Consider the following 23,365-nt stretch of genomic DNA (forward strand, 5'->3'; position numbering starts at 1 on the left):
AAAATAAATTAACACATACAAATCGGGGTAGTTGGGGACTGGGGTACATTTACTTTTTAGCGGTGTATCATTACAGGTTCAGGGTTCAGTAAATGTCTTCATTTACATCAGTTGATGATAGTAGAGAGGTACTTAATTCACCTACACATTTGCTTATATGACATTTTCTAAAGTTATAAAACTTAGCATTGCTGCAATAGTCTAGAATTGGTTGGATCTATACCTCGAAAGCGGGATGATGAATGTCTTCCTTGCTTAATACGAGAGTTTACAGATTAAATCAATTTAATACTATTGTACTAATAAAGATTACCCACAAAAACAAATCCAGCAACAGTCTAGCTTTAAAATCCCAAGATATCGTTTCAGCAGACATATTATCAGCTAGATCACAGGCAGGTAGGTGTACACCAAGTTACACTTAGGGTGTTACAGTCACCAACTAGGATAAAGGGGTCATTGTAATCAGATAGGATGTCAACAGTCTTATGATAGAAAGCAATCAATTCGCTATGTGATATGACTGGAGGTACTTCGAGAGGAGGAGATAAATATATGTTTTTTTTTGTTTAAGACTACTATTGATCAGATTAAGCCACAAGCATTCCACGTCAGTCTGCCATTTAAAAATACTATAAATAATAAATTTTTATTTTGATAGCGATTAATACACCACCGCTAGAAGTTTTATGTCTTGTAATAGAGTCTTGATACCTTTAAATACATTGTATCCGTTATCCAAAATCTCGCCATCACGAACCCCAGAATCGAGATTGGTCTCAGTTACACAGACTATGTCGAAATTACTATTCAGTGCATTTAGGTGAAATTCGCCAAGTTTACTGCGTAACCTGTTCACATTTTGGTAAAACAATAGAATTCTAAGATTTCACAAAAAATAATAAAAAATTAAATTAAAGATTACAATGAAAAACTAAATCTTCTAAACTATAATATAACATAATGCTATTATATACCTACAGTAATCTTATATCAGTAATATTATCTTTTTTCAATACTTTCTTGTCTTGCAATTTTATCCAGACTATTTATTATTATAGCTGGAGAATATTAATTTTAATATAAATCTCTCATATAAATATTGCCATTGCAGTGCTTAATCACTTCTTGCAGCAAGAGTGTTTAAGCACGATTGAAACATTTTCGAAACTGATCTCTTTTTGAAATCATTGTCACTGTAGTGTTCAAACTTTCAATCTTGCTTAATCACATCTTGCAGCAAGAGTGATTAAGCACGATTGAAACATTTTCGAAACTGATCTCTTCTTAAAATCATTGTCACTGTAGTGTCCAAACTTCAACGGCTTCTAAATAGCTGGAATAATGTAGACGTTACAGAAAAGTCCAGCACTTGACTGGGATATCGCTAGATCACTGGACTGGAATAATGTTAATGGCATAAGTTTGTAGAAAGTTTCTAGACCTGTAGAAGGTTTGACCTTTTGACTACAGATAATAGGAAAGAAAAGTTACAAGAAGATTTTTTAGTATTTGTACTCTGTGCTCAGCTGTTTAAGGACTAACATTTGTAACAAAATCAATTCTTATATTTTACGATTTTAATCATATTTATTATTATACAGAATGGGTTCTCGACAAATCACAGAAAAATCCTTAGCAATGCTAAGGTCGCTTCCTAGAATATCTATAGGAAATCTTCGAGATAATCCAGGACACAGAAAGAATGTAATATTGTATATACAATTTTCAGGTTACTTTTGGTTTGTTTGGTATATTTATACATAAATTTATTTCAGCCTAAACGAGGTCGTGGTCAACATGGAGGAGATAAACATGGGGCTGGAAATAAAGGTTCTGGCCAAAGAATGAATTACATGAGGTTAGGTTATGAAACCGGGAATAATCCATTTTATTTGCGAATGCCACAGGAACACTATTATAGAGGACATCAGTAAGATATTTATACTTGTTTTGTATTCATTTTGTTAGTTTACAACAACATTCAATCTATGGTTTCTTTCAGTTTTCGCCGACAGTATCCACCATTGTCATTACAGCAAGTGCAACTTTTAATTGATAAAAATCGTTTGGATATTTCAAAGCCTATTGATATTGCATCAATAGTTAAATCAGGTTTATATGATTTTTTTCCTGATCAAAAGCATTTTGGTGTAAATTTAACTGATGAAGGGGTTGACAATTTTGCGGCTAAAGTCAATATTGAAGTCCAATGGGCGAGTGAGCAAGTAATTGCTGCCATTGAAAGAAATGGTGGTGTAATAACAACTGCTTACTATGATCCACACAGCCTTTTTCTACTAAAGGATCCAAAGAAATTTTTTGAAAATGGACAGTCAATACCTAGGAGAATGATTCCCCCACCAGATGCAATAGAATATTATACAAGTGCAAAGAACAGAGGATACTTGGCTGACCCTCAAGCAATATCACAAGACAGGCTGAGGTTAGCCCAAAAATATGGATATGAATTGAAAAAGTTGGAAAATGATCCTAATTATGAAATGTTGTCTGAAAGGAAGGACCCAAGACAAATATTCTATGGATTACATCCAGGCTGGGTAATTAATTTGAAAGACCAATGCATCCTTAAACCTAAAGATGAAGAATTGCTCAGATTTTTTGCATCATAATTTTCACATGGTCTTGTTATATATTTGAAGATGTTGGTCCTTGTATTTAACAAAAATTAATTTACTTAAGAAGACATATTAGTAATCATAAAAAATATGATTTTAAATGTATTTTCTTTTGTCTACTATTATTATTTATTTAACTTTTGATTCTAAAAACTAAATAAGAATCAATACTAGTTCTCTTATTATACAAGTAATACCCTGGTGTAAATGTTTATATTAAAATCTTGATCGCTTGATGCAAAGGCAAGCTCTCAAAATCAAAGAACACAATTTCAATGATGCTGATCTAGTCTATGCGTTTTATTTCATGATTTTAACCTGGTTTCTAAGTATACCCCATACAAGTGTTAAAATAACAATGTAATTAATCATAAAGATTAAACTCTTTTACTATGAAGAAATCCATTTTTCATGCAACTAGAAATATACTTAGGTTTGGTTATGGCATAATTTATTGACATGAGTAGACCATAATTAATCCTATGTACATTGCAATTTTCAGTCATAAAAATGTTGGTTACATGTAGTAAAACCTATGGTTTGTTACCACTATGTTATATTTCAAACCATTTTCTTTCTTTCTTCTCTTATTTCAACTGATGTTTTTGAGAACTACTTAATATTTATGGTGATGGATGTTATAGGAAGCCTTATCTATAGAATATAGCTGGGTATTACATATTGTCATTATGTTACTATCTTTCACTAATTGTGTAAGTAAAAAAAAGTTTACTTAACTAAATAAGAAACTTGAAATAATAATAGTAGCACAATATTCAAAACAACTTTATTTAACCAGTTCCAGTTAGTATACAAATTAATAATATTAGTTTCATCCCGTTAGCTATGCAAAATTCAGACAAATATAAACTATATCAATAGTTAATATCTGTAGTGATCTGGTTTATAAGGCCCCTCTATTGGAACTCCAATATATTTGGCCTGCTTTGGTGTCAATTTAGTCAGCTTTACACCAAGATGGTCTAAGTGCAAAGCTGCTACTTCCTCATCTAACTTTTTAGGAAGTGTGTGAACTCCAACTGGATATAAGTTATGTTTGGTCCATAATTCAATTTGACCCAAGACTTGGTTGGTAAATGAATTAGACATGACAAAAGAGGAATGACCAGTTGCACAACCCAAGTTTACAAGCCTTCCAGCTGCTAATACTATCAAGTGGTTTCCATTATCTAACTCATAGCGATCCACATGTGGTTTTAGATTGACTTTCTTAGCATTTTTTTCTAACCAAGCAACATCAATTTCACAGTCAAAGTGACCAATGTTGCATAGAATTGCATCATCTTTCATTTTAAAGAAATGATCCTTAGTAATGATATCAATGTTTCCAGTGGTTGTGACAAATATTTGTCCAACTTCAGCTGCTTCATCCATAGTTATTACTTGAAAGCCTTCCATAGCAGCTTGAAGGGCATTTATTGGGTCTATTTCAGTAACAATGACCCTGCCTCCAAATCCACGGAAAGCCTGAGCACATCCCTTGCCAACATCCCCATATCCACCTACTACACATACTTTCCCAGCAATCATCATGTCAGTGGCCCTCTTTATACCATCGAGCAAGGATTCCCTGCATCCATACAAGTTATCAAACTTGCTCTTTGTGACCGAGTCGTTAACATTAATAGCAGGAAGTTTAAGTACTCCCTCACGGAACATTTTATACAGGTTATGGACACCAGTCGTTGTTTCTTCACTAATTCCCTTGATGCCTTCTACGAGATGAGGATATTTTGTGTGTACTAGTTTTGTCAAGTCGCCACCATCATCCAAAATCATGTTGAGAGGCTGCAAACATGAAAACAAATTTACTCATGTTTCTAATAATTATACAATAAATGATTTAGCTTAATTTATTTCACAGTAGATTTTGAACTTAATGACACTAGAAAATTAAAATAAATTTAGCATACAATTGTAACTACATGTATTACACAAATAGTATTATTTTCTTCACAAAGTCATACATAAAACAAAAAACATACATAAAAAAATAAATGAAATTTAACATATATATAGATAAAAAAAACAATGAGGCTTATAAGTAAAACTAAAGTAGCTTGAATTCTACCTTTCCATCAGGGAAAATAAGAGTCTGTTCAATGCACCACATGTATTCCTCTTGAGTTTCTCCCTTCCAGGCATAAATTGGTAAGCCTCGTGCAACCAGGGCGGCTGCAGCTTCATCTTGTGTACTAAATACATTACTGCTTGACCATTGTATCTAAAAAAGGGTTTAGTCTACATGATGATTGATGAATAAACCAGACTGCTATGGTATAACAATTTTATAAATCAGTGGATTTATAATGTAGCATATTCCGATTCAATTATATTATTCTGTAAAATAATTCAAGTGTATCTGTTGAGCACATATTGTAAATTATAGTATAGTTGTACATATTTATTATCACTAGATTTTAGAGTTATAGTTAAATATCTTCAGAATGGGGTAAATTAGCAATTTCATACTTAAATGCATAAGTTTATTTATGATAACTAATTTTAACATTGCCAAATTTATAGGTATGTCACAAATTATTTTTAATTCATTTTACTACTACTGCTATATAATTCAATCATCAATCATGACATAATAATCAATACAGTGTATGACATCATGTGTCTGAACAATGTTGTCATAAAACAATTAATTTTATCTGCCTTCAATTCAGAATTTAATGACTAGCTATTGTTAATTACTTTAAGCTAAAAAATCCTTGAACATTGTTAAATCACTTCATAATAACTTAATAATATTAGTTTAGTTTTGAAATAAAATTTAGAATTTATATTAGGTATCTCATCTTGAATGAAGTATATAAGTCCTAATTTATTAATACATTGCAATTGAGATACATTTAACTTTGAAAAAACCAATTAAGCCTTTTTTACTTAATAATCTATATTTTTTATATTAAAGCAAAATTTTGTAATGATGTTTCAGATTTAAAATTTGTTTAAGTTATGTATTACCATGATTATTATTATGTACCTATGCTATATATAATTTATAACTAAGGGAGTAATCAAATTTCAATAGATGTATCTGATATTACAAAAACAAGATTTATCAACATTACAAAACACATATACAAACAAGTTAACATTTAATCCTATAGCAACAGCTTTTAATAATATTAAGGTAAGAAATACAAAATAATATTTTAACATTAAATGATGCAATGTATTTAAAATATTTTGTACCAATAGTGAAATAATACTTACTTCTGCACCCAATTCAACAAGAGTTTCTATCAACACTGCTGTTTGCACTGTCATGTGAAGACTGCCAGCTATTCTAGCACCTTTTAAAATTTTTCCAGGTGCATATTTACGACGGCATGCCATAAGTCCTGGCATTTCTTTTTCAGCCATCATGATTTCATTGCGGCCCAACTCTGCCAGCTTTTCATCAGCTGAAATAATTATACACATTTGTCTCATAAACTTAAAAAGGATATAGCTAGATAGACATTTTTTATTCAATTTAAATAGATAAGAAAGTTGAAAAGAAAAATTCTTAATATTGATAATAATTTTAGGTTAACTAGTGCCTAAATTTTACTAAAGGTTTAAATTAAGTTGACAAAGATTGTATTTCCCATAAAACAACTCACCAATTTTGTATTGTGGTTTCATTTTTCCTAGAAAAGAAAACAATATTATATTAACCTTTATTCTTTAGCAGAATAAATTATGTTATGTTATAATATTTACTAACTACTACTAAACTGGTACTCAAGACAGATATAAAGTAAAAATCTACGTATTTAGAACTTTACAAATTAAAAAAAATATCACCTAAATTAAATTAATCTTGAGTACAATAAGCGCTAACCGGCGAGGCGTGCACACCGTGTGGAGTAGTTTAAACATATAATTATTGCTTCGAATTTCGATTAATATAAATTAATGTAGTGGTATATGCATGACGTTTCACTTACGTTTTAAAGAAACTAATTATTATTGAAATATTTCACAATAATTAAGTACACAATTTGTAATTAATTAACTGTTAAGCATATGGTCTAGACAGTACACTGTACAGACTACAGAGTACAGACAGAGCTATCAGCTATAAGCAGATAAAAAATTGTTAAGATTAAATTTTATAAAATTAAAACACAGATTACTCTTTTCTGGTATAGGATTTTAAATCTGTGGTCTTGTGATAAGCAAAATTGATTAAACACCGTTAAAGTTAATTGACGGAGATTGATATTTATTATTGCTTTAATTACATCATATGAACTAGAATAACTTAAATACGTCTTGCCAAAACTCTTAAAATAATTGATTTACCCTAAAAAACAAAATGGCAATACAGATGGGCATAAAAATGCGAGATGCACGCGTCCTCATCAAGAATGTCCACTTAGGACTTCATTTTTGTTAAATTAGTTGTTTTTAAGAAAATAAGAATAATACTGAACACTGTCAGTTATATAAATTTTTTAAGTTTTTGCACCTCACTACGAGGTAAAATATATATGTATATGTTTAAAGGAATGACAAATAGTCCAGACTGCGGACAAGGTTGCAAAATGAGATTTATTGTCGTCCCAATACCATTCACTTGACTGAAGTTTGAAAACTTTTGGAATTATAATTAAATTTTCTATTTCGAATGTCTAAAATGACTGGACTAAAATTACTGCATGATGGGTGAACATATGAGTATTCAATGATACTTTATTTCTTGAAGATATTATTTATGTAATAAACTTAGTGAGACAATTAAAATTTAATGTAGATTAGTTGTGCCTTCGTCAAATCAAATTATTAATGCTATATAAAATAAAACTGAAATTAATGAAATATTAACTACGTAAAGTTTTATTTTTCGCTAAAGTAAATTTAAAAAAAAATTATACTATTTACCTACAATTGTGACTATCGTTCGAGAGTTGATATAAAAGGAGTCATGCTAGATGTGACTTTTTTGATATTTTGTAAATATGTTATCTCTTAATTTATATTATTACGATTTTTATAGACTTATAAATTTTTATTTTATTTAATAGATATGTTGTTAATCATATGCTCTTATCAAAGCTTATTTTGGATATATGTAGTACGAATTATAGGCGCTGCAAAGTCACACAGTTTGAACAAGTAGTCTATATATGGCTTTACCAAAATATTATAATGGCAATAAGTCAGACTAACGTTCGAAAGCAAGCACACTGCGACGCAGTACTCCAAATATCGAAGACAGTTTGGACTTAAAATGCCGAATGTTCCGCAGCTTCCACGTTAAACGACTATACTATACAACACCAAACTGCTACTATTTTCTATTTTTTATATATTGACTTTATTAAAGGTAAGAGGTATAAAATCAGATATATTCGGCCGCAAATAATATGTACTGTATTTTTATTTTGATATTGAGTAAATTGATTTATAATCAGTTTAAATCATTATTTACATCTATGACGATTTAATCTACATCTACAATCACCATAGTAAAACTTTATGTCGTCTGCATGTAGCGTAACAAACAACTTTTAGTGCTAACGGCGTTGATGTATATCTAAATAAAAGTGACCCTAATAAAGATCCTAGGGTACGCTACAATTTATTGGAGAAATAACCATTTAAAACATCGGAATCAACTTGCTTAAAAATATTCCCGTATATTGTTATAATGAACACTTTAAATTGAACCTTCTCTTTCATTTCTGGCAAACATTACTTCAATAATTCTAGATATTGTTGGTCGATACGTGGTCCACTCGATTTAGAATTGAGACTATATTTTTTGAACAATAACGATTGTGTTCACCACCTGCACTTGCAGTGGCGTTTTTCATGCATTTTACATAAACTTCAAAAACAGGGAATCATTAATAATAATTTAATCTTAGCCGGTATTTCTAATTAAGAATTATATATGTACTCTATGAACGCATACACACAATTATTTATTATTGATTATTGAGTCATAACTATCTAGCTTTCTATACGAATCTATTAAACTAATATTAAACAGGATAAAGAGTTATATTGCTATTTAACAAGTTTTATTTCAGAATACGAATAAGTTTGTTATACAAACGTTTGTTTTTGACTTTCATAAAAGTCATGTCATCTTAACTTATTTCGTTGCGTCCCTATAACTTTATATTTAAATGAGCTTTTTATATGTAATTGCCGGCATTGTGGGCATTATGCTATTGCTATACTATTAAATTTATGATGAATTTTAAACAAAATTAAGACAAGGCATATTAAACAGATTTTTTTAAAGTAGTTTACAATTACCAGTATTTACGTTGCAATTATCTTTTAGATATATGTTTTTATATTTCTTCCTATGTATACCTTCAATTTGTCTGCAAAAATATTGTTAGTAAAACGAAATTCCTTATTGTTTCCGTGCTTGTCTCAAAATGATTTAACGGTTTGTAATATAATATCTAAAATGTAAACTTACAAGCAAGTTTTCTTCCAGACGTTTATTCAGATTCGCCGACAGCAGTCGAATAATTTTATCGTAAATTACTTGAACTTTAACTTCTCGTTATTCTTAACAATAACAATCGATATCAATCTTGTAACATATTTTATTTCGCTTGAGTTCTTTATATTTACGCATTTTTGCGCCAAGATAAAATAACAATAAACTAATAGTGTGAAATAATAATAATTTAATATCAAACATTTATTTTATTGAATACCTACTGCTATATGATAGTGGGTACTAACATGCGACAATAATACAACTAAGAACTTTTAAATCGTTTTAATTAGAGTAGAACATATAGGACAATAGTTGCAAACAATAATAGAACAAAAGATGTAAGTAACAAAATAATTTCAATATTTAATTCGCGTAAGAAAAGTGGGTGGTATTAAAAGACTCGATGCCTATGATTCTAATTAAGAACCTTTCAGGGCATGGCACTAGTCCTCATACATACTCCTATCATCCACAATAAGTACTCAATGACACTGAACCTTCAAAACCGATTTCCGATCAAAATATGTACATCTCTTACAATCGAAACTCACACGAAGAACACCAGAACAAGATGACAATTTCAGATTTTGGAGATAAATCGAAACTGTAAAGAACCGGTGTTCATAAATCCAGTGACACACATCACTCGCTTTTGATATTCTTGCATAAATCACGCAGTCATTATTCCTATCAGTGATGCTCACAGACTAGCAGGCACACTTATAAACAGACTCATACCTTAATTGATTTAAAGGAAATATTATGCGCGTAATGTTTTACATTGACGCCATTAATTTTATGATAAATCTTGAAATTTACACTCAAGGCACAGCCATGAAACTACAAAAGTGCTGTCTTTTGCTGGCAGTCGATAGGGGCGGGACTTTTATAAAAAAAAGTAGGTACAAAACGCCATGATAATATTAAGTGTTTGATTTTTCTACTGTACAAAGCTGTTACTGCCAGATGTTGTCAACTGATAAGATCACTATGTAAAAATAGTCAACAGAAGAAAACGCACCTCTTTGAGAGTATATTCTGGAAATCAAAATGAGCATAAAGTCACAACATTATGTACACAAAACTATGAGATCCAAAGGCAATCACACTTTTTATTCGTCACAAAAATGTATTGAAAACTATAGGATATTGAACAAAGTATATAAACAAACGTTTAATTATTATGTTAAATACACATAACAATAAGATAAAATACTGTTTATATTTAGATAAAATACAATAAAGCAGGTGACACTATTTACATCTGACTTTACCAGACACAAAATTGATTACGTTATCTTAGCAGTCATATACCATCGTGGTTGCATCATTTTTAAATTATAAGTTTAGATTGTGAATAAATAAGCGCTATTAATTATTAAAAGTATTAGAAAATAAAAACTAGAAAAATCTTTTGTAATAGATTACAAACCAAAGTTGCGACAATATTTATTAAAACAACAGTTTTGATTTACGCTTCAATGACTTAAGGCCAGTCATACATAATTCTATAATTGCCCATAACTTTTGTGACGAATAAATAATAGTTAGCACCAATATGGCGTCCTTAGACCTCAGCCGATGAAATAACAAAGACCATTACGCGTATATGTTTACAAAATATCTTTATTCATTTACATACATCACCATCCACCCAACCATTCAGATAACCTTCCGAAAACCTTACAAATAATAATTTACAAAATTCAAAATCCCTTGCACTGTGCATGCCTATAATAACATACGTCTCCTTTCATTCAGTCTCACTTTCGTGTCGTAAGTAAAGATACCACAGCCACTGACCGTATCTATAATACCGAATAGGAAATGCTTCTATTTATTTAGATTAACATGGAAAGATGGTGAGGCGTAATTACATTAAGAGTTGCGTTGAGTTCATTAGCCTTACATTATTTGAAAATAATTTCTCATTAATAAAATTATTCGTGTCACTGAAAAAATTTTTGTCACTATATAAAAAAATAGCACGATTTAACGTAAACAGGCTAATGCACCCACCGGCTAATGAAATGACTTGATATGACCTCCCAATTAATATATTTTAAACCTGGGGTAGCTTGTTTGTAACTTGGTTACACCACTATTGCTCCACGATGTTTCAAATCTGAAACAAAACAACCGAGGTTAAGCGATGCCCTGTTCGTTTATCAGAAATGTCATTAAATCATACGGTGATAAGGAAAAACAATCTTGCGTTCATATACGTCAGAAATTAATTTGTAAAATGCGACTCAATTTGTATATTCATTTCTTATTACAAATAAATCACAAACATTAAGTACATAAATAAACGGTTATTGAGTACATAAATGAAGGTTCGTAGGGGTTAAGAGCCTGTCTAGACAGGTTATACAAAACTGGTGCACGGTTGACCTAAGGAAAACCCTGGGTTCGAACACAAAGATTCGTGTCATTTTTCGAGCATACAGAACATTTATTTTTCCATGTACTATCAAAGTTTGTTCTGATTGTAAAAAATTGGCTATACATATGTGAGTTAGAGATTGTATGCCTGGTTAAATCATAATCAAATATCAAAAGGAAAAATGTCGGAGGTATTTTATGGAATATAAAAATATGACGTTTCTTTAAGATAATAATTTGTGTAATTTTAATTTATAGCACTTTTATTTAAAATAGAAGAAAAATGTTATATGTTGATTACAAATTATAAATACAGAAATAATAATTTCCAGTTCAAAGTTTTCAATGATTAAAACGGCAGAAACTTCAATTCTAGCCAAAAACAAAAAAAGAACACAAAAGAACACTTAGACTGTTTATTGACAATATTTTAAATTCAGTTGTAAACATAGTAATTAAATATGGTAAGTAATTTATATTGGATAGAAAAAGTAAGGATAATGTATGTGTACATTATCCCGAAAATCAGTTATTATTACGACATTAAGTAAAAAAAGACTTGTGTTCGTCTGCTTTGTAAAGTCGACAGAAAAATCGGTCGAAAAAGAACTTGTATACAGAAATGTATTGTGCGATGAAGCATGAGGTCTCTTTTTAACCGACATAAAAATATTTTGGACATTTTATTACAAGAAAGAAGAATGTCCTTACCAGCTAGTAAGAGGCTGCTTCAACTTGCGGATCTCCTTGGTAGCCCAATTAGCCAAAGTCTTAGTGCGTGGCGTGCGGGACTTGCGCGCCGATTGAAGGAGGTCCACCAGGGGTTTGGTTTCAAGCAACGGGAGCACCCTTTGTCCAAAAACGGTACAGAGGTCCCCAGTAAGACCGGCGATTACAGACATATGGCCGTCTGTACGCTCGGGATCTGACGCAACTTGCACCATAAAGTTAATTATCGCTTGGACATGTGGTTCCATTAGGGCTACGTCTGGTTGGACCTATTCAAACAATATCATTATGTTTAATGTAACATTCACTTAAATAACTTGACTTTTCAAATGCCTTATAGCAATCGTAGTCGGCGAGATAAGATCGTTTTATTTTTCTATTATCAAACTTTCTGCCTAGGATCTTACTAATGAGAGTTGGTACCATGTCCCCTAATCATAGTGATTATAAAATACGGTTTATAATATATCAATGTAGTTCCCTCAATATTCAGAGCGGCTATCGCAACCTTAGAAACGCGCGAAAAAAAATCGGAATCACTCAACTATTGGGAGATACAGAGTATCGGAGCTATGAATGTTATCGAGTACATTTATCATATATTTAATACTATGTCAAGAATAAAAATGCAATTAATTCTAATATAAACAATGTATACCATTAAAACGATCAAAATCAGTCAAAAACTCTTGTATTTACGTTTACAATATTTAAACTACCCCCAATATTCGTGCTAAGGTACTCAGAATTTTTGTTACTTATATAATAGTGACTTATGTTTACCTAACTTATATATGTAAATGCAAACTATTACAGCTAGTTGCGAAACTGTTTTAAACATGAATAATTATGCATACAATTTGTAATAAATACCGAACTTTTAAAGGTCATATACATGTAGATTAATTATTATTTAATCAGTAGTGATGCTTTTTTCTTTGGACAAATGGTTTTTAATCGCAACTTGTCTAAATTAACACTATGTTTATAGAGAAATAAAAACTCCCGTCGCGGTTATATGCAAATAATTTTCTTATAGAAATAATATACTGTTCAACTTTAATAACATATCAGTATTGAACATAACAAAAAGGACATTTCGCACTACTGTACCATAATCTCATATCGTTTCTCTTTTATTTAAAACCTTACCTTACCTTACTATGAGTTGTCGGTAAATAACGACTTTGAACAAAAAAAGCTTCTATAAATATAACCTTAGTAGTAGAAAACAGGTTTCTTGCATCGGCCAGCTATGGAGCGTCGATGTTTGAATAGGTTTGTGACGTTTTAATATAACGGTTATAATATTGTTATGTATGTCATCGATTTTAGTATATAAGGACCTGGATGACTGAGCTTTGCTCGGTATTTTTTTATTTTTATAAATCGTGTTTTTTGTAAATTTTATTTAAGTACGAATTACATACTAATGAAATGATGAAATATGAATAATATTTTTCGATTTCGAGTTTTTTTTAAGTTATTAATTTAAAGAAAAAAATAATGAGTGTGATAGAACACGAATAAAATGATATTTTCCAGAATTCCTAGCTAGATCGATTTATCGCCCCCGAAAACCCCCGTATACTAAATTTCATTAAAATCGTTGGAGCCGATTCCGAGATTCCAATTACATATATATATACAAGAATTGCTCGTTTAAAGATATAAGATTAAATTATTTAAATCTGTAAGACATACTGGAGGACAAAAAAAACCTGTCCAGTTTGTGTTCTTACCACACTGTTGTGAACTGCTTTTTTCTTTCTGATTATGTATACAATAAATAAAATGAAGCGTTAAAACGGGAATTATTAAAATGGACATAGAAATATTTACCTCTCCGCCAACACCTTTTAGTCCTTGAATAATACCAGTATATGCTTCAAGAATGCTCTCTCTTAGTTCTCCAATGTATTCCACCATGTCATAATCATTAGGATTTACTTGGATGTTACTGGCCTACAATTAAAAAAAACCATCAATATGAATATAACAAGAAAGGATATGTAATACAAAATAAAGTCAGAAAATGTCTCTAGGAAAATATAAAGAAAAAATATTTTTTATTATATTTACTGTATACATTACCTGCAGCAACATTTGCATAACTAAATCAAAATATTTCTTAAAGTCTGGACCAATACTAAGAGCAATATCTCCAAAGACGGATAGAATTTGAGGCTTCACAGCTCGGTGGATCGTTGGATCACTAAGATTTCCCATGAGAAGGTAAATAATTTCATCGCAATATGGCAGCACCTGAGAAATTAACCGTGACATTTTAAATATAAAATACTATTAACAAATATCACTCACTTACTCAATTAATAAATAAATATTCACCTTTATCTTAAGTGCTCGACAGATATCACCAGTAAGACCTACTGCTGCAACGCACACCTGATATTCTTGGTGATTTTTAAGACCCACATACAAATATTGTTTAAACGCATCCATATACTTAAGAAAACCTTCACCCAACACTTCAACAAGAGTAGAGACTGCCATTAGTGCATCTTCTTGAACGCCTCCAGCCTTTCCGGCATTAGCAGCAAACATAGTCAAGAGGGCTGTCATAATAGCATCCGAAATCTGTGGTGCATCCTCAGGTGTCACTTTACGTAACACAGATTGTAAAGTAGCACAGAGCAGACTCTGCAAATCATTGAACTGGGAGCGGTCCGCTTGACTAGATATATGATTCTCCATTTGCAGGACTTGTTGAAGCCTCTCTAGTATAACCATTGTTGTTTTTTGAACTGTCATATAGCAGTCCGAAGGTGAATTCTTAACCATCTCCATTAGAGCCTCATAAGCGGCAGAACGCAAATTGTGTTGAGCTGCATCTTGACGATCTGTGGTTTCCAACAGACATTGGATAATAAAATCAAAGTAAGTCGACATGCAATATGTCTTAGGCTGGTTTGATTCACCACAGTCGGCTGCTTCGTAAGCAGCTTCAGCTAAATTGGTGAAGGCCCAACAGACATTTGCAGCAACCCTAGGCTCTGTTTTTAGGCCATTTACGAAACTCTCCAGCAGCAGTTTTAGGTATTGATCATTAATAGCCGCTTCAGGCACTATCTCACAAATTCTACCAAATGTCCATGCAGCCGTATCTCTGACTGCTACACTTGTATCATACATGGCTTCGATTAAGGTAGGCATTGCCTTTTCCACTAGAGGTTTTAAAGTATTAGCTTCAAGTCCTCCTAATATAGAACCAAATGCCATAAGGGCTGCTTCTCTGTATCGCCAATTTTCATTTTTAATGTTATTGTTAATGAATGGTAAGACATGAGGCACAATTTCGTCTTCACAGCAATTAGAGAGCAGTATCAAGCAAACTGAAGCAGCCTTTGATGGATTCCATTCATGTTCATCATCAGCATCATCTTGTTTTGTAAGTTTCTGCATGAGGACAGGAGCAATATATTGTAAAGCTCCTCTAGCATAAAATCTTGACGTTCTTGCTGGTGGTCGACCTGTACACAATAATGGTTAAGATAATAATTTTAAGTATTTATTTACAGATCAAAAATACAGCCACAACTGCATATTTCTACATACCAATTTCTGTTGCTTCCGCTTCTTCAATGGCAAGATCAATTTCTTCATCACTTACATTGGACCAAAATTCAATACCTTGCAGAGATATTTCATCTATGTCAGATTTCATTGCTTCTAATGTTATTGGGAAAAGTGCTTGACCCATGTAGGGCTCCATGTATTGGTAATATAAAGATAATATTTTTACCTATAACAGACAATATTGATTAAATTATACTCATTATAATCTAAGTTTGTAGGATTGTATATATTAGTTACTACTTTATGTAGAAAAATTAAACAAATTTTGACTACTCTAAAATAATTTTAAAATTTAAAATAATATATTTTAAACATATCTGCCGATTACCAATTTAGTGTTATTCATAAAGATTCTACCTATCATAAGAAAAAAATATTTGAAGTTATATAAGTATATAAATGAAAAAGACTAATGGCTAATACACCATTTTGAACAAAATACATGTTAGTTGATTTGATACATATTTGTATAAATCTGTATCTGTATGTTTAAATCTGTAACAGATAAACAAAATGTGAACAATGCAATTAACACTTATACATACACATACATAATATCAGTTCATGTTACTTAATATAGATAAATATAAATTGTTATTTATAAAATAAATTATAATGGTATTATTCTGAGCAATCACTATTATTTAGAGTAACTACTTTTGAAACTACTTTTATTAATAATACTTACTAAACACTGTAGGGCTGCAACACTTATTCTCATGTCATTTGATTGTGTTGCCTCACATACAACTTCCATTATAAAATTTCTTTCTACATCTTTTTCAAAATTAGCTTTTGTAAATTCTAAAGAATTAAGAAGAGCCTGTGTAGCCGCAAGGCGAACATGATTACTAGGCTCTGCTGATCTCATACCATGGATAATGGCAGTTAATATATGGTTGCTCTGTTCTGTTAAAACTTCAGCCTCAATTTCCTGGCAAATATATCCTATGTAAAAAAAATATTTTAATTAATATTAAATAAAAATTATAAGGATAGACAAGTAGTGACATATAAATTATGAAACACACCCATATCACATCTAATTGTTTTAAAACAATCAGGAAGAAAGGAAATCTTTTCTACCATATAAATTGAAACAAAATGTCCTATTTATCTACAATATATTTTACATAAAAACAAAGTAACCAAGACTGTTTTTTTATATTCTAACATATACAATAAGGACCTAGTACCTGTAGAAGATATTTGCATAGTAAACTTGAGAGTAAATCCAGTGCCATATACATACCCTACATATTGTGATTATAGCAATTAATGGCAGAATAAAGATTAAGTTGTATTTGTGACTTTGCAAAAAGGGAGTCAATCAATTCAGCTGATACATAAAACATCCAAATTTAATAGCTTCAGTTACAAGAATTCAGGATAATTACAAGAGTCATAAATTACAAACACAAAATTAAATTACAATGCTGTGAGCTGGAATAACAAAAAGCTTTGTTTGGAAATTAAATTCTATAATTAGGAAAATAATAGAAACAAACCTATGGCTTCAAGAGTAGCTTCTTTTTTCAGTTCAGATGATGCAGCATTAGTAACATTTTCTACAAGAATGGGGATGAGGTCATTCCATTGCCCAATTGGAAGTTCAGCAACTGCTACATAAGCCACACATTGGGCTGCAGAACTTGGCCTGCTGTTTTCTGTACCTATAGAAGCTAAAATCTAAAATTCAAACAAAAATAAATTATACTGTTATGGCAATATGATACATACACATACAACAATAAGTTTAAACAGTTACATTTTTCTTTATGTAGAATCGAACATCTTCTGGTAAAGCTATCCATCTTTGTTGGTACTCCAGCTTAAGGGTATGATCTTTAGATGTGAGATGATTTTTTAGCTGTAAGCCTGCAGCCATTCGCGCCACTTGACTATTTCCTCCTTGTACCAAAACATCTGATAGCATTTTAATAAATGTCGTGAAATTGGTATTGGCAGCATGATGAAGATACTTTTCAGCAGCTTCTAATTCAGTTCGATCTGTAAAATTTAAATTTCACTTTCAGAATAAGGCTTTAAACATGAAGTATGATGTACAAACTGACTTATCAGAGAGGTTATTTGCAACAATAATTTTTTTCAATCTAATAAAAAAATAAGCACTTTAATTTCGTCTCTTTTAATCCTATACAGCTTTAACATTTATTTCATGTTGTCTCAACTGCTGACTTTGTTTCAGACTAGAATCTTCGCTAAATGACAGTTAATTGTTAGGACATGTCATACATGTCCCATATTAAAATCTACCAGTAACTTACATTACGATATACAATATTAAATTTAATTGGGAATGAAATCACTAACTCTAAACAATAGCGTAGACGAAGAAAATATTAAGAATATTAAGCGCTTAACATGCTATTGTTCTACACTATAGGTGGTTTGACAATAAGGAAGCGCCATGCTCGTGGGCTTGTAAGTAAATTACCTGGTGAAATTGTCTTTTCTAGAATTTGTATAAGTGATATATTCGTAGCCGTATGCATTTTGCTTTAATGGTTTCTAAATCAGCCTATAACTTATGTAGAATATAACAAACGGTCAAAAATAAAAAAATGTAATTTGTAACCGGCACGAAAGTACACTTCACAAAGTTGAAATTTTAACAAAATTGCCAGCTTTCAATATTTTTACAGAATAAATATTACTGATGTATACAGAGCATACTTATGTTTTTAAAATACCGTTGAATCCTGTGTGGGTGAATAAATTATCAGCATAGTTTACGATTGTTCTATCCACTCAAATGGTGACCAAATTTATTTCATTAGTACGGCATACTGTATGATATAAATTTTAAATACCTAGTTCATAGTAATGTGTGCGTTCAATTTGGACTTACACTTTGGGTTTTCTAGTTTCAGAATTTGGACAGAAAAGACATTAGACTTTTTCTCTTTAACTGGTTCAAAAACCTTACTGATCTAATCTGGAATAATTTTGAGAATTTTTTATGAAAAGACAGAGAATTTTTTTTAATTTTAACGAACACTGGTTCTTTAGTAATTAACCAGAGTACTTGAGTTTATGGTGGCAATATACGCCACGAGTAATCGTCACGATCAGACTGTAAGACCTTATAACATAAATCATATATGATATTTGAAACGAAAATTTGAATTGCCTATCGGAATCGGAAGAACTGTGACTATTGATAGTAACGTGTATGCCGCTCATTTAATGTCGTCAACCGTAGGGGGTATAGTCAAGACGGCTTAACAGTAGTGGATGTAGAAAGTCGAAAACTAAATTTGTATGAAAATGACAGCTAGTGTCGAATACAATAAGCGCCGCCATGACAGTGCTATCAAAAGACACACAGTAACGCTCACGCTATTCGGTAGCCAACAGCAGGATGACCTCCAATAGGCAGCGGTGGCGGAGCGTCGTGAAGCGCATCACATCTGCGCCTTCTACATATACAACATAGCGATCACGACCTTTCTGGCAAGAGCGTAGCGAATGAGAAGAAGAAGAAGAATGGTTTTATTAATCTGTATTGGGTTAAATGCGCAATATTTTTGCGTGGTACACCATTGCCGAGACGAGTACTGAAAATATGTAGATATAAAGACCAATAATTATTAATAACAATTTATAGTTTATACTCTATGGTTCGCATATCATAATGTTTACATAGGCTACATTATAATCTGTAAACTGCCATTTGACAAATTCACTTTTTTACTTGAGTCCTTTGTAATCTGTGTTAATTTCTCTCTTTTATGTTGACAGGTGTTAGAAATCGGTACTCGAGCCGATAAAATTTTTCAAAATGGTATAATATCTAGATATTTCTTTAAAATCAAAGTTCAAATATTTTAAAATGTGCCCAAATTTTATAAATTGTGCTTTATTAAAATGTTCTATGTGGATATTTATGTTTTTAACCAAATATAATTTATTATATTTTAGTCGCTCGTCATCCCTGACAAGTTCCAACATATTCTTCGTATCATGAATACGAACATAGATGGAAAACGTAAAGTTATGTTTGCAATGACTGCGATCAAAGGAGTTGGACGCAGATACTCCAACATTGTATTGAAAAAGGCAGATATCGACCTCGACAAACGTGCTGGTGAATGCACCGAGGAAGAGGTAAACAAATACTTGCAGCTTATAAGTGCTTATATTTATCATGTTTTGAAAAATCTTATTTTCATGTTAATAATAATACCTCCTCACCTACATATGACTAAGAATTAATAAAACAGCAATAATCGTAAAGTACCTTGCTGTTAGAGGTTATGTGTTGTTTATATATTGTAATTTTTCTATTGCAGGTTGAAAAAATTATTACTATTATGTCGAACCCCAGGCAATACAAAATTCCAGACTGGTTCTTGAATAGGCAAAAGGATATTGTTGATGGTAAATACAGTCAACTGACTTCTTCCAATTTGGACTCCAAGCTTCGTGATGATTTGGAAAGATTAAAGAAGATCCGTGCTCACAGGGGTATGCGTCATTATTGGGGCCTGCGTGTCCGTGGTCAACACACAAAGACCACTGGCAGACGTGGTAGAACTGTGGGTGTATCTAAGAAGAAGTAAACTAAATAAACATTTCTAAAAACTACTAGTTTTTTTTAAATATTTATTAGATACCAAATACACGTAAATTTTAAATTTATATATCGCCTAATTTAACTCTTGTACTATTTACACTGAAATTCAATGTTTAATTATTGAATTGAAAGTACAATAGATTTATTTTAATTAACTTATTAAAACTGTCGACTAATATAATGTTGCTATTAAAGATCTGTGTTTGTAGAATAATACTCATAATTTTTCTATTAATTTATTAAGCTGATCATGACATGTCTTGTATAAAGCAGTTGTAATTTTTTCATTAAATAAATAATTTTTGTGAAAATCTATATGAAATAAAAATACTTTTGGATTAATAAATTTATTCATATTGTGCAATAATGACCATCATGTACACACCAGCCAGTAATGCTAAGATTTCCTTGATTGATTGTGTTAGTTTATTTGATCCTTCTAATAATTCAGGTATAACTGAAACTGTTGCTATGTAGATAAATCCTCCAGCAGTAAAGGGGAGAATTAGAGAAGACACAAGCCCTTCACTAGATCCTTGAAGATATATTGAAAGAAAAGTTCCTGATAGTGCTCCAAAAGCAGTAAGTAATTGCAAAAACATTGCCTTTCTTCGAGTGCATCCAGATTGCACAAGGATAGCAAAGTCACCAATTTCATGAGGTATTTCATGTAACAAAATAGTTACAGTAGTAATGAAGCCTATACTCTCTCCAGCTATAAATGAAGCACCAATTGCTAATCCATCTGTAAAGTTATGTATGAAATCTGCAGCAAGGTTGAGATAGCCAGCAATTTTAATTTCATCTTTTTTAGGTTTAGAAGCTTTCTTAGTTTTATCATCTTTCTTCTTATCTGTTCCATGTGAATGGCCATGGCCACCACTAAATAGTCTCATAGTCTTTTCCACAACAAGAAAAGTAATTATACCACCTAGAACACCAAGTCCAACAGTAATATCATGAGGTCCGTGTTCTTCATTGTGTGAATGACTTCCACCATGTGAATGGCTGTGGCTATGTCCACCATCACTTGTGCTTGAGATTAGAGCATGAGGTATGAGATGGAGGAATGCGTCACCAAGGAGTCCTCCAGATGCAAAGGATAACAGTACCTTGAGCAATGGCTGCTTCTCTACTGTGCCATCAATTGGAATGAAGAATAATATTAAAAATGGTACTATACTGATGAAAACTGTTGAACCGAGTGCCTTCACATATAAATCATAATTATCAGTCTTTTGATTTGCAGTTTTTAAGTTTGCACCTTTACTATATTTAAATCCTGGGGGTTCATGAGAATGAGAATGTCCAAATACAATAACTATAGAATAAGTTATTAAAACGAATATTACAAGTCCAAGTTTTAGTTGTTGTAACATATTAAATATTATTAATTTTTAATCAAAATAAGCATATAATTTTCACTGGTGACTAGCTAATGCCAATTAATGAGATAACGGATAAACGGACACGTCGTGCCGTTTTATTTTTTTATTTCTTCACTATCAGAAACTTCAAACTAACTACTGACAGAAACCAGAATCACCGCAATGTTAAATGCACAGATGAGTAATATGTTTACTATTGTTTATCTTTTTTAGACAAGATGGTTTAACAGTAGTGTATGTAGAAAGTCGAAAACTAAAAATGTATGAAAATGACAGCTCGTGTCGACAGTCGCTAGCCTAGGTAAGGGGGACTACTCAAAACGGCTTAACAGTAGTGTATGTATGTAGAAAGTCGAAAACTAAATTTGTATGAAAATAACAGCTAGTAGTTGGTACCAACTGTCGACACTAGCTGTCATTTTCATACAAATTTAGTTTTCGACTTTCTACATACAGTACTGTTACTCTGTCTTGACTAGACCCCCAGGCCCAAAAGGCGTGAGTCGGAATACAATAAGCGAGGCCATGACAGTGCTACGAAAATACACACATTTACGTTCGCGCTTTTCGGTAGTCAACGGCCAATTTAGATTTAGTAGATTTATGCTTTATGAACTTAGGAAATATAAAATCTAGTGAACAATGATAATTGTAAGCAGACATTTTCATTAACGATTAAGTTAATATAGCTAAATTTATTATAATATTATTAATGAATGAGAACTTTGAATTCAAGTCCCTTAGAAATTACTTACATTGTTTGGTTAAACTTTAATTATCAAGAAAATTTAATTGAAGAAAAAAACTACATTTTTAATATTAAGTTTCCCACTATCTACGAGATTATATACAAATTATCTAAGAAATTCTATTTATCTAATAATCAACGTAGTAAAAACAAATATATTCATTACCTTTGTAAAAAGCGGATTTTTTTATCTTACTTCGTTAAATAGAACAGATACAAATTACCCCATCACTTGTTTCTTGAGTGCGATAAATAACAGGCCCGCGCAGGCGCGCGAGTCTGCTACCCTTTTTATTTTAAGTTATTAAATCTAGGAATGTCAAAACTGCAAATCTCGACTAAACATTGCATAGTTTCCAGGTAGTTTACCACATTGTTAAATTTAGTTCGTTATACTTATAAGTTTGTTACATTCCAGGAAATTAATGTACATTTTTTTTAATATCTTAAAATATAAAAAAATATATATATATAGAATATAAGGATACTTACTTGTACTAATTTTTGTAAAATGGTTGACAAAAAAGATATGTAGTTTGTAAATTTACTAAGCCGGTTTGTAATTTTAGTAAAGTTTGGTAATAATTTTTGCTGAATCTTGACAATTATTGCTACATTTTATTTCTAATTTAACATTAGAAACTGAATATCACTGAAAAAAACAAATTTGCTATCATTATTTAAATATTCAATTTTTTTGACATTTGTATTGACAAATTTCCCCACTTTGATACGTTCAGTTTAGTGGAGAAATATCTATAACATATGTAGGTATTGATTATTTTTGTA

At 31.2% G+C, this 23,365-nt stretch overlaps 5 protein-coding genes across 8 annotated transcripts; 2 read left to right on the plus strand and 3 right to left on the minus strand.

Annotated features, from left to right (window-relative positions):
* Window positions 1-1,512: 1,512 nt before the first annotated feature.
* Window positions 1,513-2,928, plus strand: LOC110999636 (39S ribosomal protein L15, mitochondrial). Its single transcript, XM_022268798.2, has 3 exons — window positions 1,513-1,707; window positions 1,779-1,933; window positions 2,006-2,928. The coding sequence occupies exons 1-3, from the start codon at window positions 1,606-1,608 to the stop codon at window positions 2,631-2,633; spliced, it is 885 nt and encodes a 294-aa protein (XP_022124490.2). The 5' UTR covers window positions 1,513-1,605; the 3' UTR covers window positions 2,634-2,928.
* A 481-nt stretch (window positions 2,929-3,409) lies between these two features.
* LOC110999634 (adenosylhomocysteinase) lies at window positions 3,410-9,200 on the minus strand. 3 transcript variants are annotated; one of them, XM_022268795.2, is made up of 5 exons: window positions 9,103-9,200; window positions 6,281-6,307; window positions 5,889-6,079; window positions 4,732-4,884; window positions 3,410-4,448 (listed from the first exon to the last, which is right to left on the minus strand). In XM_022268795.2, exons 2-5 carry the CDS (start codon window positions 6,300-6,302, stop codon window positions 3,522-3,524), a joined length of 1,293 nt encoding a protein of 430 aa, XP_022124487.2. In that variant the 5' UTR covers window positions 6,303-6,307; window positions 9,103-9,200; the 3' UTR covers window positions 3,410-3,521. The 3 variants fall into 3 exon arrangements, with proteins under 3 accessions (XP_022124487.2, XP_022124489.2, XP_022124488.2); XM_022268797.2 differs by lacking the exon at window positions 9,103-9,200 and adding an exon at window positions 6,608-6,711; XM_022268796.2 differs by lacking the exon at window positions 9,103-9,200 and adding an exon at window positions 6,465-6,567.
* A 196-nt stretch (window positions 9,201-9,396) lies between these two features.
* On the minus strand, window positions 9,397-18,477 carry LOC110999677 (importin subunit beta-1). Of its 2 annotated transcripts, XM_022268861.2 has the most exons (10): window positions 18,299-18,477; window positions 17,609-17,850; window positions 17,349-17,529; window positions 16,529-16,788; window positions 15,820-16,006; window positions 14,593-15,734; window positions 14,338-14,508; window positions 14,086-14,208; window positions 12,226-12,512; window positions 9,397-11,254 (listed from the first exon to the last, which is right to left on the minus strand). In XM_022268861.2, coding segments are annotated over exons 1-10 (2,652 nt in total). In that variant the 5' UTR covers window positions 18,357-18,477; the 3' UTR covers window positions 9,397-11,253. The 2 variants fall into 2 exon arrangements, with proteins under 2 accessions (XP_022124553.2, XP_022124552.2); XM_022268860.2 differs by lacking the exon at window positions 9,397-11,254 and having other exon boundaries at window positions 12,222-12,512.
* Window positions 18,478-19,518: 1,041 nt separating this feature from the next.
* On the plus strand, window positions 19,519-20,451 carry LOC110999646 (40S ribosomal protein S18). Its single transcript, XM_022268811.2, has 3 exons — window positions 19,519-19,648; window positions 19,786-19,971; window positions 20,157-20,451. The coding sequence occupies exons 1-3, from the start codon at window positions 19,646-19,648 to the stop codon at window positions 20,424-20,426; spliced, it is 459 nt and encodes a 152-aa protein (XP_022124503.1). The 5' UTR covers window positions 19,519-19,645; the 3' UTR covers window positions 20,427-20,451.
* Window positions 20,452-20,771: 320 nt separating this feature from the next.
* LOC110999644 (protein catecholamines up) lies at window positions 20,772-21,963 on the minus strand. Its single transcript, XM_022268810.2, has one exon. The coding sequence runs from the start codon at window positions 21,817-21,819 to the stop codon at window positions 20,788-20,790; it is 1,032 nt and encodes a 343-aa protein (XP_022124502.1). The 5' UTR covers window positions 21,820-21,963; the 3' UTR covers window positions 20,772-20,787.
* Between the last annotated feature and the right edge of the window lie 1,402 nt (window positions 21,964-23,365).

This window comes from Pieris rapae, chromosome 16, assembly GCF_905147795.1.
Source record: "Pieris rapae chromosome 16, ilPieRapa1.1, whole genome shotgun sequence".
NCBI lineage: Eukaryota > Metazoa > Arthropoda > Insecta > Lepidoptera > Pieridae > Pieris > Pieris rapae.